The sequence below is a fragment of the Balaenoptera musculus genome, chromosome 10 (assembly GCF_009873245.2).
Source record: "Balaenoptera musculus isolate JJ_BM4_2016_0621 chromosome 10, mBalMus1.pri.v3, whole genome shotgun sequence".
NCBI lineage: Eukaryota > Metazoa > Chordata > Mammalia > Artiodactyla > Balaenopteridae > Balaenoptera > Balaenoptera musculus.
The window spans coordinates 101,216,826-101,229,441 of record NC_045794.1 but is presented as its reverse complement, the minus strand read 5'-3'; the positions used below and the strand labels follow the sequence as shown (position 1 = coordinate 101,229,441).

Sequence of the window (12,616 nt, the reverse complement as noted above, 5' to 3'; positions counted from 1 at the left end):
CGGGTGCGCTGGCCTGGGACTGAGCAGAGGCCTCTGCATGCGTCAGGCGGTGGCCCTCTGTCTCCTACACTTGTGTCTGTTGGGGTGTGGGTGTCGGCTCAGGCACTGAGAGCCCAGGAGGTCGGGCTGCCACCGGACAGCAGCCAGGATTGGACAGGATGTTCCAGGGTGTGGCCCCGCCGTGGGCGTGGCCAGAGGCTTTCTCCTCCCTCTCCCCTCCGTCCTCCCTCTCCTCCCCCTGCCAGTACAGCTTCCTGGGACCTGGAGGGGAGCCTGCCCGCATCTCCCAGCAGGTGGACCTTGGGAATCCTGGCCGGGCGGCCAGCCCCTCTCAGGAGGACCCGGTGAGGCTGCTCTGGGCCAAGGTGGAGGTCTTGAAGTTCCATCCCGGGGCACTCGGGACTGGATTTGCACTGACGACCTCAGGCTGGACGCCCAGGATCCCACAGTGTCCCCGGCCCCCCACCACTGCCTTCCTCATGTTCTCGCACCACCTTCGGTGTCCAGGGACTCAGGGCTGGGTGTCACCAAGGCCCCCAGAGGCCGGGAAGCTGACCCTCAGCTGCCCTGCGGAGGTTGACTTTCACTTCCTGGCACTCAGCCACCGGCCAGACACACAGCCCCACGGGGACAGGAACAGAACAAATGCTCTCATCCCTGTTTTCCTCCGCAGGAGGTAGAGGCTCCGTTAAATCAGCGCAGGTGCGACGACCTTGTTTTCACATGACGGCGAGGTCACGAGGCCTGAGGCTCCTCCCGCCCGCTGGCCACATCCGCTGGACCTCGGAGACCCGCACGAGGGCTGGGGTGGTGGGTGAAGGCCACGGTCACGGTCTGGGGCCACAGCCTGAGCAGCCTGCCTCCGTGATATTCTCTTTCTAACTTTAAATGAAATGCCAACATTTAAAAATTTGGAGCCATGACCTGAAAATACAAATTTCTAGCTTCTAATGAAAACACTAGAGGCTCTGCCCACCCCTCGGCCCTGGGTTATGCTCACTGCTGGTGCCGGTCCAGGTTGGGGGGTGGTCCCCAGGGCCCCCAGGTACCTCACTCCCTGTCCCCTGTTCCGCATCAGGAGCCTGAGACGCTTGGGACTGTTGACACTCAGCCGCTCCTGGGCGAATCAAATAGGGCAAAACAGCTGACCTGATTTCCTTTTTCAGACCTGCGTGCCCTCACGTTTGCAAAGTGGCCCGATCTGGTGTCTGCCCCGCCCCCGTCTCCGCGCCGTCCGGCCCTCAGTCCGCGGCGCGGGGCCCGTGGCCGGCGGGCTGTGCTGAGCGGCTGCCTCTCCCCGCAGTTCCTGTGCACGGTGACTGCCATCCTCCTGCACTACACGTACATGAGCACCTTCGCCTGGACCTTCGTGGAGAGCCTGCACGTCTACCGCATGCTGACCGAGCTGCGCAACATCGACGCCGGGCCCATGAGGTTCTACTACGTCGTGGGCTGGGGCATCCCAGCCATTGTCACAGGTGAGGAGGCCAGGTGGCCCGGGCTGGGGACCGACCCCTACTCAGAGGACCCGCGTGGCATTGCTGATGCAGAAACCCACATCAGATAAACCAGCGCCCCCGGGTGCAGGTGGGGGAGCTCTCCGGCCTCCTCTTGGGCACTCAGCAGAGGAGGGGCACCTGCACCCACATCTGCTCACACGAGTGTGATCATCAGTGAGGGATGCGTCTCCTGTCAGGTGTGAGCTCCTTGAGAGCTGGGCCCAGGCCTGTTCAGGGTTTGCCTGTGGCATCTAACGGACAAACACTCCCTTGTCTGCCTGCTTTGTGGATAGGTGGGTGAATGATGGGTAGATGGATGGGTGGATGGATAGGTGAGTGGATGGATGGATGGAGAGATGGGTGGATGGGTGGGTAGGTAGGTAGATGGTTGGATGGAGGGATAGATGGATGGATGGTAGATGGATGAATGGACGGATGGTGGATGGGTGGGTGGGTAGGTAGGTAGATGGTTGGATGGAGGGACAGATGGATGGATGGTAGATGGATGAATGGACGGATGGTGGATGGGTGGGTGGGTAGGTAGGTAGATGGTTGGATGGAGGGACGGATGGATGGTAGATGGATGAATGGACGGATGGTGGATGGGTGGGTAGGTGGATGGGTGGATGGTGGGTGGGTGGGTGGATCGATGGATGAATGAGTTAATGAATGAACAGAACAGCAGCACTTCTCAGCACACTTTTCACTAAATATCAGAAGGTCAAATTTGCTTCCTATGGGGAAAGATCCCCTCTTGTACTCACAAAGGCAGAGCGGCACCCCCTCTCCTCAGCAGTCCCTGGGTTGCAGGGATCCAGACGTGAAGTCCGAGGCTAGAGGCAGTGGGAGGAGGGGCAGCTGCTGCCCCACGGCTCTGCCCAGCAGCCACCCTGGCTTCCATGGTAGCACCACCAACTGGTCTCCTGAGGCCACTCTGCTCCCACCCAGACAGTCTGGGCACCGGGCTGTCCTGTTGCGACTCCTCTCCCTGGGCTCCAAGGGACCCTGAATGACCGTTGTCACCTCCATCCAGGGCTGCTGAGGGGGGCATTGGGGGCCTCCCTCACCGGCAGCCACCTCCTCTTGACCCAAAGACTGAACACAGCAGACACACTACATCGCGTGTTTCCATGCCGTTTCTGGTCAACTTGTGAGGAAGGTGCTAATTCAGGTGGTTCCTGAGCCCCAAAGACGAGGAAGACTGAGGGCTGGGAGCAGCTCGTTTCGGGGTCCTCCCAGTGCCCATCTACTAACCCCCTAAGCAAGGACCTGGTTGTGCTTGGACACTCAGGACACTCATCTTTAATTTCATCTTCAGTCTGCCCAGAGCCTCTATTATTATTTGGGTTTCTTTTTTAATTAGCAAGTTAATCTCAGAAACCAGAGCATCGGATTTTATTTACATCAAATTCTATGAAGAGAAATGAAGTCAGATCAGAATCATTTGCCAATTTGCTTATTTTACAAAAGGAAGAGTTAGCGTTTGCTGTCTGGTTTTCTGTGCCCCAGTAAACTCAGAGTGTGGTTCCTGGTCTGTACTGTACCCTGTTCCATCTCCACCTGTGTGGTCACCTTGGGCGACCCCTCCCGATGGGGCTGGATGGAGCAGAGCATCTCTATGGGACCCTGCATGGGGACAGCCCTTGTCTCAGGTCGTGGGGCCTGACCCAGCCGGGCCTCCGGGACCCGGGGGATGGGGGACGGGGGCCTGAGGCCACCTCTCCATGTGCTTTCCTTAACCCCCACCAAGTCTTAGTTGCCCAAGAACCCGGGAGCATTCGCACGCTCCTTCATTCGTTCATTCATGGTGGGCCTCTTCTGTGCCGGCTCCGTTCTCGGCCCGGGATCAGAGCAGTGAGTGAGAACGGCAAAGCCTGTGTCTTCCAGGAGTTGCCCCTCCAGGGAAGACGGGCATTAAGTGATGGTGAACGTGACTCTAGGCTCATCCACAGACCCTGCACTGAGGGGTGGGCTCAGAGCCAGTGGGGCGGGGGAGGATGAGACCTGCTCTCATCTGGGGGGTGGGGTGGGGAGGCAGGCCAGGAAGGCTTCCTGGAGGAAGCACTCTTTACACTGGAGGGCTCGCAGGAACCAGGCTGCTGTGCTGGGGGGTGTGCCTTCAGGGCCCAACACGTGCGATACCTGAGTGGAGGAAGGCTGGTTGGGGACTGACCCGAGGCTGGGCTGGGGCAGAGTGGGAGGTGCCACGTGATCTGGAGTGTGGCCGTGGCCACGCCACGAAGGGCCCAGAAGGCCGTGGAAATACCCGTGTCCATCTCCTGAGGGCAGTGGGAAGCCATTGCAGGGTTTTGAGCAGTCGGTGGGGAGACTTGATCTTTTAGGGCTTAAGCAAGGGAGTGTGGCCTGTGGAACAGTCCGGGCCAGGTCCGGGGAGGCCACGGCGCGGAGTGGGCTGCTCTTTCGTCCTAAGCAAGGTCTGTGTTGGAGAAGCCACTCCGGACTTCACCTTGACGGTTCTGCAAGGGCAAGTCCTACTCTAGCTTGTGACACGGTTAGAAACCATGGCCGTGGCTTAGATAATATAGGAAACTCCCCATTTGCCCAGCACCTTGGAGTGGTGAGCCGTTCCTGGGGTGTGTGCACGTGTGTACATGTGTGTGTGTGGCGTGTGTGCTCTGTGCACGCACATGCGTGTGGCGTGTGTGGCATGTGCCTGCCCTCAGGTCCTTCCTCCCTCACACCTGTGGTCCATGGCCGTGTCCTGGCTTCTGTGTGGCCCAGCCAGCAGGGCATCCCCATCGTGCTTCGTGGCTGGTCCTGCCGGGTCCCATCACCTCCGTCTTCTGTCTCTCTCCCACCTCCATCAGCAGCCCCGGCCCGGGTGGGCTCCCCACCTCTGGGGTGAATCCGTGAGCAGGTCGTGGTCATGGTGGGCCTGTGACCGGCACTGAGAGGGCCTTTGCTGGGAGGGGACCTGGGCCTTTGTCATTTCCCGGCTGTTTATCTCGGGTTCCCCGCCCTTCCCTCTGAGGGCGATGCCAGGGGCCCCGGGTCCTGCCTGGGGGGCTGGGAACACCCCGTTGTGGCCACCCCCCATCGGGGTGGCCCTCACTCTTCTCCTCCCTGTTGTCCAGGACTTGCGGTGGGCCTGGACCCCCAGGGCTATGGAAACCCGGACTTCTGCTGGCTGTCCCTTCGTGACACCCTGATCTGGAGCTTTGCGGGGCCCATTGGAACCGTGATAGTCGTGAGTGCCGGGGGTTTCTCAGAGCCCCTGATTATCAGGGACGTGGGAGGCCGGGTGCCCCTTGGGTACGTTGGCTTGAAGGGTGTTTGGGGCTGAGCACCTGGGCGGGACAGGAAGGGCTGACCTGACGGTGATAAAGCCTCGTCCTCAGACCCGTGGATTCTGGGATTTGGTCCAGGTCCACGTCCACTGTGACACCGCTCAGCATCCACCCCCAGCGGGCTCCTGGGCTCCGAGGCCTCATCCCAGGGGGCACCTCCCGAGATGTGGGCTGGAGACCCTCAGAAGCCTTTGGCTTTTGAAGGTCTCTAGTGACAATACAGTGGAGCGGCCACTGGACTTCGGGTTTCTCTGTTTGTTTGGTTTTTTTTCAGGTCAACTCAGTCATTTTTGTCCTGTCTGCAAAGGTTTCCTGCCAAAGGAAGCGCCATTATTATGAAAGAAAACGGGTCGTGTAAGTTGGTGCTAAACCCGGCCGGTGGGTGGGACCTGACGCGGAGCCAGCCCCACCCGAGACCCCTGCCTGTCTGGTTTACACGCCAGGCAGAGCCCCATGAAAGTGCCCGTCACCGAGCCGGTCAGCTGCTGGCTTTCCGGGCCGGTCCAGGGCGTCACGGCAGCCACGTCAGTGGGGAATCAACAGGCCGCAGTGGGGAGAGGCCAGCCGTGTCTGGACGTGTCTGGGCTGTGCCGAGCCGAGTCTGGATCCAAGTTGGACGTCGTGGAGGAAAGCGAGAGAGGCTGACCTCAGGGGGACCGGGGCAGGTGGCCGGCCGGGATGGCAGCCCGGACCAGGGAGGGAGCGATGTTTAGGATGTAGGACCCACGGGGTTTGTGGTGGAGTCACTGAGGGGAGAGGGGTTAGCAGTGACGCCTGGGTGTCCTCGCCTGGATGGGCAGGAGGAGGGGGATGGTGACAGCCTGTGGTGGGGAGGTGCCAGGGTGCCTGGACACTCCCTGGAGTCAGGCAGGGTGGGGGTGGGGGGATGGAACTTTCTGGGTTGGTGGTGATAGTGATGCTGGCACCACAGGAGTGGAGGAGCTCGCCCAGCGAGAGGGGGCAGCACAGGAAGATGGGGCCCAACAGAGAGGGAGCCTCCCATGTCTTCAGGTTGGGAGAGAGCAGGGGACCCACAGAAAAGCCTTGCGGGAGGCAGGCAGGGCAGCGTCGGGAGAGCTCAGCGTGAGTCCAGGAGCCACGAAAGGGTCAGGGGAGGGGAGGACAAGGGTGTCCACTGGGCCGGGTGACCCGAGCTGGGGGGCCAGGGAAGGGAGGATGTGTGAGGAGGGGCTGAGGGGCCACAGGAGGTGCCGGTCCGCCCGGCCTGCGGGAGAGCAGAGTCTGAAAAGGCCACGGAGGAGCAGAGACCGCGGGCAGGGGACGCGGGGTCGGGGTCCAGCCTGCTCACCGCCTCCACCGTCCTCCACTTCCTCCCCGCCCCAGACCTGCCTCTCCCAGCCCCTGACTCACGTTAGCACACGCAGTTCCCTCCGCCCCCCCACGACCCCACCAGGGATGCGCGTCGCCGTCCGTTCCCCTTCAGCTGGGGAGACCGAGGCGGAGAGCAGGAAGCCCTTGCTAGGAGCCTGCACAGCGGGCCTGACACCTTCTGGCCACCCGCCTCCTCCGGGTCCACGTAACTTCCGGGCCCGTGCACCGGGCTTCCCGGAGTCGCTGTGGGTGCAGCCCGGGTACCAGTCTTGGCTCCTAGTTTGCTGTTTACCTGTTTGCTTTTTACTGCTCGCCTGCTCCCCACTCAGCTGTCTCTTCCCGTGTGAGCCAGGAGCTGCCTCATGGTGGATGCTTCGAAAGGGTGTGGGAAGGAAGGAGGGTGGGGCATGGCCGGCTGGCCGGCGGGCGGGTGGGAGAGAAAGAGGGGGAGGACGGTGCAGTCACGCCCGCGTCCGCCCCCCAGCTCCCTCGTGAGGACGGCCGCCTTCCTGCTGCTGCTCATCGGCGCCACCTGGCTTCTGGGGCTGCTGGCCGTGAACAGCGACGCCCTCACCTTCCGCTACCTCTTCGCCGTCTTCAGCTGCTTACAGGTGGGCGGCTGTCAGACGGACCTGGCGGGGCCCAGGGGTCACCTGTGCTGCTTCCTGTCTGAAGTGCCCCGAGAGGGTCCCTGGGGAGATCCTTGACCTGGCGTCCTGGCTGTGTTCTTGCTCTCTGGACACACGGGGCTGCACCGTGGCTGTCCTTCTGGTGGCGGCGCAGTTTGTTAGGGGTTATGGTGAAGCCTCGTGGTCCCACCACCAAAAAAAAGGCGGCTGTTGCTCCAAAGGCAGCTCTGCCCCGAGCCCTCCCAGGGACCCCCATCCATGGCCTCCCGTGTGTCCGTCAGGACGCAGTCCTCTGCTCAGCCAGTGCGGGGCCTCACCTGCTCCCCGGCCGGCATAAATCCCACTGTGTCCCCAGGAGGGTGCTGGCCATTTACTGTCCGCACCGTGGACCCTGATTAATGATGCAGCATTGGGGACCCGGATGGCCCGGGGGCTGGGGCCTGGGAGGGGGTCCTCCAGGCACCGGCGTGCTGGCTGCCCTGACCAGGCCCCCGACCTGGAGAAACTGGAAGCCCCCGGGGCAGGGAGGCCGGGCGTGGGCCGTGGTGGGCGTCTGCACGGCCAGGTCTGCTCTGGGCACCGTCAGCTCCACGTGGCTGAGCTGTGCTCCGTGCATCCTCCGGGCAGGCAGGCGGGCAGTGAGGCAGCGGCAGGGCCCTGGCTCCTCTACGGGGGCCAAGCCCGGCGCTGACCTGCCCCCTCCTCTGCAGGGCCTCGCCGTCCTCTTGCTCCACTGCGTGTTCAACAGAGAGGTCCGGAAACACCTGAAGGGCGTGCTCGCCGGGAAGAAGCCGTACCCCGACGACTCAGCCACCACGAGGGCCACCCTGCTGACGGTAGGAGGCTCCCGGGGACGCCAGGGCCTGGACCAGCGTCAGACACAGCCCCTTGGTCTCGCGTCCCCCACAAAAGGGGGCATCACAGACCCGTCCCCGGAGCGTGGCATCCAGCCTTCCCTGCAGCCCCGGGAGCGAGCCGAGTCGACAGGGTGGGGTCTGTCCCACTCACAGCCTCTCTTGCCCCCACGGCCGGCCGAGATCCTGGCCAGAAGCAGGGGCGGTGGGAGCTGCCACCGGGCCGCTGTGCTCCGTGCTCGGCAGGGGCACGGTGAGGGTGCTGCGTGGGGGCTGGTGGTGGGGACCGAGCCACCCTCTGCGCCCTGGTGGCCTCTGCTCGGCTGATAACCAGCCCCCTTCCCCCAGCGCTCCCTCAACTGCAACAACACGTACGGCGAGGAGCCCGACGTGTTCCGCACGGCCCTGGGCGAGTCCACCGCCTCGCTGGACAGCACCATCAGGTCAGGCCGGGCCGGCGCCCCTGCTGTGGCCGGTGGGGGGGGGCAGCTCTCCGAGCAAATGTGGGCTTTGCCGCCTCCGCCCCGAGCTGTGTGCCCTGCGGTTTAAGTCCACGTGTGTTTACCCGTGTGCTCCGGGAGTCTCGTGGCAGAGAACCTTCCAGAGCCTGGTGTGGCTGCTCTGGCACACGCAGAAGGCGCTGGGTGACGGCGGGTGGCCGGTCATGCGTCCCCCAGAGCAACGATGCTAAGCCCACCCACCTCTACCCTCTCCAGGGACAAAGGGGGCCAGAAGCTCAGCGTGTCCTCTGGGCCGGCGAGGGGCGGCCACGGGGAGCCAGACGCGTCCTTTGTCCCCAGGAGCACCAAGAAGCCCCACGGTACATGTCCCCTGGGGCACGGTCTCCTGCCAGCCTGCGCGTCTCCATCCCTGGGGGCCGTGGCGAGAGCTTCCTGCTGGCTCTCAGCTGCCCCGTGGCCCCTCGGTCACCGGAGAACATGCAGCCTTGAGGAGGTGGCCACCGCGCACTGGGAGGGTCAGCGGGCACCCAGTGCCCTCCCGTGCCCAGGCCCGGGTGGCTCCGCCCTGCCCCTGGCAGGAAGCCCCCGCCCCCGCCTGAGCGCTGTCCCTCCCGCCCGCCCGGCAGGCCACGACTCGGACTCGGACAGCGAGCTGTCCCTGGATGAGCAGAGCAGCTCTTATGCCTCCTCTCACTCCTCCGACAGTGAGGACGACGGGGTCGCGGCTGAGGACAGATGGGACCCGGCCCAAGGCCCCGTGCACAGCACCCCCAAAGGTGAGCGAGCCCGCTGGCCGCAGAGCGGCCCTCAGCCATGGCCACCTGCCCCAGGGACGGGGCTGGGCGGCCGGAAGGACAGCCCCCTGCTCCCCGTCCGCAGAGCCCAGGTGAGGTCTCGGGGGTCTCTGTGGGACCCCCGCGGCCAGGACTCCACGAAGCTGACCCCACGGCTGCAGGGAGCACGCGGCTCCCGGGTGTGGGGTGCGGGGGCGGGGCTTGAGGCCGGGATCCCACCCGGGACCTTCCCTCTCTAAGCCTCGGTCGGGGTCCCCACCTGGACGGCGCGGCCCGGCCAGGCCTGCGGGTCGGGGACCGTGGGTCAGCGCCCCCGGGACACGCTCCCGCTGAGCCGAGCAGGCAGCCGCCCTGCAAGCTGAGGGTCCGTCTTGTGCCTCAGCGGACGCCGCGGCCAACCACGTCCCAGCCGGCTGGCCTGACGAGAGCCTGGCCGGGAGCGACAGCGAGGAGCCGGGGGAGCAGCCCCGCCTGAAGGTGGAGACCAGGGTCAGCGTGGAGCTGCACCTGGACGAGCAGGGCAACCACTGCAGCGAGCGCAGCCCGGCCCGGGAGAGCGGGGGCCCCAGGCCCGCGGCCGCGCCGCCCAGCCAGCCCCCCGAGCAGAGGAAAGGTGCCGAGGGCCCGCTGTCCCCGAAGCTGGGGGCCAGGAAGTCCCTGGTCCTGGGGGAGGCAGGCCCAGGCACGGGCTTCGGGGGTGGGGTCCCTGGGGCACGGGGGTGGTGCCCGGCAGGGCAGGGGTGAGACCCGAGGGGGGGGAGGAGTGGCCGAGAGCTCGGCTCTGCATGACGGTCCCTCCCTGAGTCCACTGCATCCAGCAGAGGCAGCCCGATCGTGACCGTTTCGATCCCCCCGCCCCCGCCCAGGCATCTTGAAAAACAAAGTCACCTACCCGCCGCCACTAACGGAAAAGATGCTGAAGTCGCGGCTGCGAGAGAAGCTGACTGAGCGTGAGCAGAGCCCCGCGTCCTCGCGGCCGTCCTCCCTGGCCTCCAGCGACGGCGTCCGCGCCCCCGACAGCACCATCCCCGCCAAGACGCTGCACCGGGAGCCAGGGCGCGAGCACCTCAACGGGGTGGCCATGAATGTGCGGGCCGGGAGCGCCCAGGCCCACGGCTCCGGCTCCGAGTGAGTAGTCTGGGCCGTGGCGGGAGGGACGGCGGGGGCGGCCCCCGGCCAGCCTCCCCGTGGTCCCCCATCTGGAGGACAGGCCCCGAGCACAGAGGCGTGCCCAGGCAGAGGCCCGGGGGCTGCGGCGGGCTTCCACCCAGGAGAGGGCCCCTGCTCGGGATCAGGAGGAACCGGCCGGAGGTGGAGCAGACGCCTGTCAAAGCCCTGGGTCCCGTCCAGCCCTGAAATTCTAGGACTTGACACCATGTGGGACCAAACGTCTTATGAGCAGTTTCCTTGGCCCAGGGTCATTACTGCCCCATTTTGTGGTTGAGGAGACTGAGGCTGGGGGTCGGGGGGCGCCTGGCCGCAGAGTTGCGGAGCTGGGATCCGGCTCCAGACGTCCCGGGGAGGTGGGAAGAATGGGAGCCCGGTCTTCTAGAACGACCTTCCCAAAACTTAGAGAATGACTCAGGTTGCTAGCCTTGGTACTCCAGGCACCGTGCAAGGCCAGCCCTGGGGAGGACACTCGGGCCTGGGTCTCCAGGTGGCCCTGGCCGTCAGGGGTGCAGGTTGATTGTCCCCTCCCCTGCCTGCCAGTGTCGCTGTGTCCACACATGAGCGTGCCCTCCGTGGAGCCTCCGGGCACCCCGACCCCTGAGTGGGGGGTTCTGCCCCCTGCCCCCCAAGTGGGGGTCTGCCCCTGCACAACCTTGGACCCAGCCCAGCTGCTGGCTTCACGGGTGGCAGGGGCTGTCCTCGCTGACCCTCCTCCGCCTGCCTGACGGCTTCTTCCCACGTGCAGAGGCAGTAACGAAACTTCACTTTGAACCATCAGGAAACCGTGAGACAAGCCCATCACCTCCGCCCAGGCCTCTGCTGTGTCGTTGTGCTCCTGGACCTTGGAGCCCGAGGGGCCCCTGCCCTGTCAGTGAAGCAGGCCCTGGTGGCGGGGGCCCCATGGGGCTGCAGTGGTAGCCCCGTGACTGGCATGACTGAAGGTCCAGACACAAAGCCCTGAGCTGCCCCGGAGGCTCAGGGCCCCTTAGACCCGTGACAAGTGCCAAAGGCCACAGGCACGGGAGGCGTGGACTCCCGGGCCGGCACAGCTCAACCCTCGGACTGCAGACAGAGCCAAAACCGTGCGCTGGCCTGGCCGGGACAGGGCCCAGCAGGAGAGCTGGCCTTGAGAGGAGCCGCCGGGCCGTTTGGCCAGTACTCAGGGCCGCAGGCAGCTCCCAGCAGCTCCACAGCCCTCTGCAAAGGCAGCCCTTGTCTTAAAGCAGATCACTTTCCTTTGTTGCAAAGGTGTAGATACTTTTGTATATTTGTATGGAACTTTGAAAAGGCAAAAACCTCTGTATATTTTGCATTTGTACTGACTCTGTCCATACTGGGAGATCCGTGGGATGATCTCTCCCTCTTTCTGACGTCAGGAAGATTGCACAGCCAGCCTGGAGTCTGGCACGCATCCAGCAACTGGTGTCCCAGCAAAGCAGAGGGGGGTAGTGTGTAGGGAGTGCTGCTGGACAGAGGTTCCGGTGCTGCTTCCAGCCCAGAGGCAGGAGCCCGTGGGCATGACACGTGGCCGCCTGGATGTGCAACACATTTGCATTTGTGATGCTTGCCCTCAGCTCCCATCTGCCTGGACGGGTGTGGCTCCGAGACAGGGCCATCTGGGGCTGGACCGGACTCGGGAGCTCTGCTGAGCGTGGGATGCAGGTGCACACGGCCGCGACCGACACACTGGTCATCCCCTGCCCCCTTCGCTGGGGTGGGCCCCACTCTGAGCCCCGCAGGGCCTCCCTGGCCCCCTTCCCGGTCAGTGGTACTGCAGGTGGGGAATTCCTTTGTCCCTCTGCGCCTGTTCTCGGCGGGACTGTAAAATGTTCACACGTTCCCGATTCAGACGGAGGTATGAGGTCTTCCAGGATGTCAACATTCCTTCCTGCCAATTTTCTAGCTCTTTTAGACTCCGAGGAGCTCCAGGCAGGCGGGGGTCTCACCCCCAGAGTCTGACCAATTACTTCATTTTGCTTCAAATGGCCAATTGTGAGAAGGGACAAAGCCTCAGCCACACTGTTCAATGGTTACCAAGCTGTTTTTTGGAAACTCACACCAAGGACCGGCTGTGACTGTCCCTCTGTGGGCAGTCGGCACAGCGTGGCCTGAGGGGCTGTGGAACGGGGCCCAGAATTATTCAGACACGTCTTATTTCAGTGTTTCCTTTGTTCCTCAGTCGGATGCCCAAATAAATGGTCAGCACAGCTGCCTCCAAATACGAGAAACCATAAAATATGATGAAAATCAAGTAAAATGCAAAGATGTCCATACTGTATTATGTTGATGAAAATGCAAGTATTGTTAATGGCTGAGAGGAAAACATACCTGATACTTAGGTCTAAGACCACAGGCTTCATACAAAAATGAAATGCGATCCCAAAGCCCTCACACTTGAATGAATTATAAATGTGCCTTAGCAGGGGAGTGGCCTTTTCAAGATACAAAATAATAGTACCTTCAAACGTTTACCATTGAGGAGACATTTTCTAAGTAAAAAAAAAAAGTGGAAATATTTTTGAGTCTGAACACTTCACTTTCGTATTATCCCATATTCTTCTGCAACTGG

General features: G+C 63.3%; 1 protein-coding gene across 8 annotated transcripts in view; it reads left to right on the top strand.

Moving 5' to 3' along the window:
* Window positions 1-12,553, top strand: part of CELSR1 (cadherin EGF LAG seven-pass G-type receptor 1) — a 149,315-nt gene extending 136,762 nt beyond the window's left edge. For 2 of the 8 annotated variants that reach the window (XM_036864896.1, XM_036864894.1), the window contains exons 25-35: window positions 1,304-1,478; window positions 4,595-4,707; window positions 5,082-5,161; window positions 6,624-6,750; window positions 7,479-7,604; window positions 7,971-8,065; window positions 8,339-8,442; window positions 8,710-8,859; window positions 9,260-9,490; window positions 9,744-10,005; window positions 10,793-12,553. In XM_036864896.1, the coding sequence (XP_036720791.1) occupies window positions 1,304-1,478; window positions 4,595-4,707; window positions 5,082-5,161; window positions 6,624-6,750; window positions 7,479-7,604; window positions 7,971-8,065; window positions 8,339-8,442; window positions 8,710-8,859; window positions 9,260-9,490; window positions 9,744-10,005; window positions 10,793-10,817 (1,488 nt within the window). In that variant the 3' untranslated portion in view covers window positions 10,818-12,553. Of the gene's footprint in view, window positions 1-1,303; window positions 1,479-4,594; window positions 4,708-5,081; window positions 5,162-6,623; window positions 6,751-7,478; window positions 7,605-7,970; window positions 8,066-8,338; window positions 8,443-8,709; window positions 8,860-9,259; window positions 9,491-9,743; window positions 10,006-10,792 lie in introns of those variants that run through there. The other 6 variants (XM_036864895.1, XM_036864897.1, XM_036864900.1 and 3 more) reach the window with 6 other exon arrangements.
* Window positions 12,554-12,616: the final 63 nt, after the last annotated feature.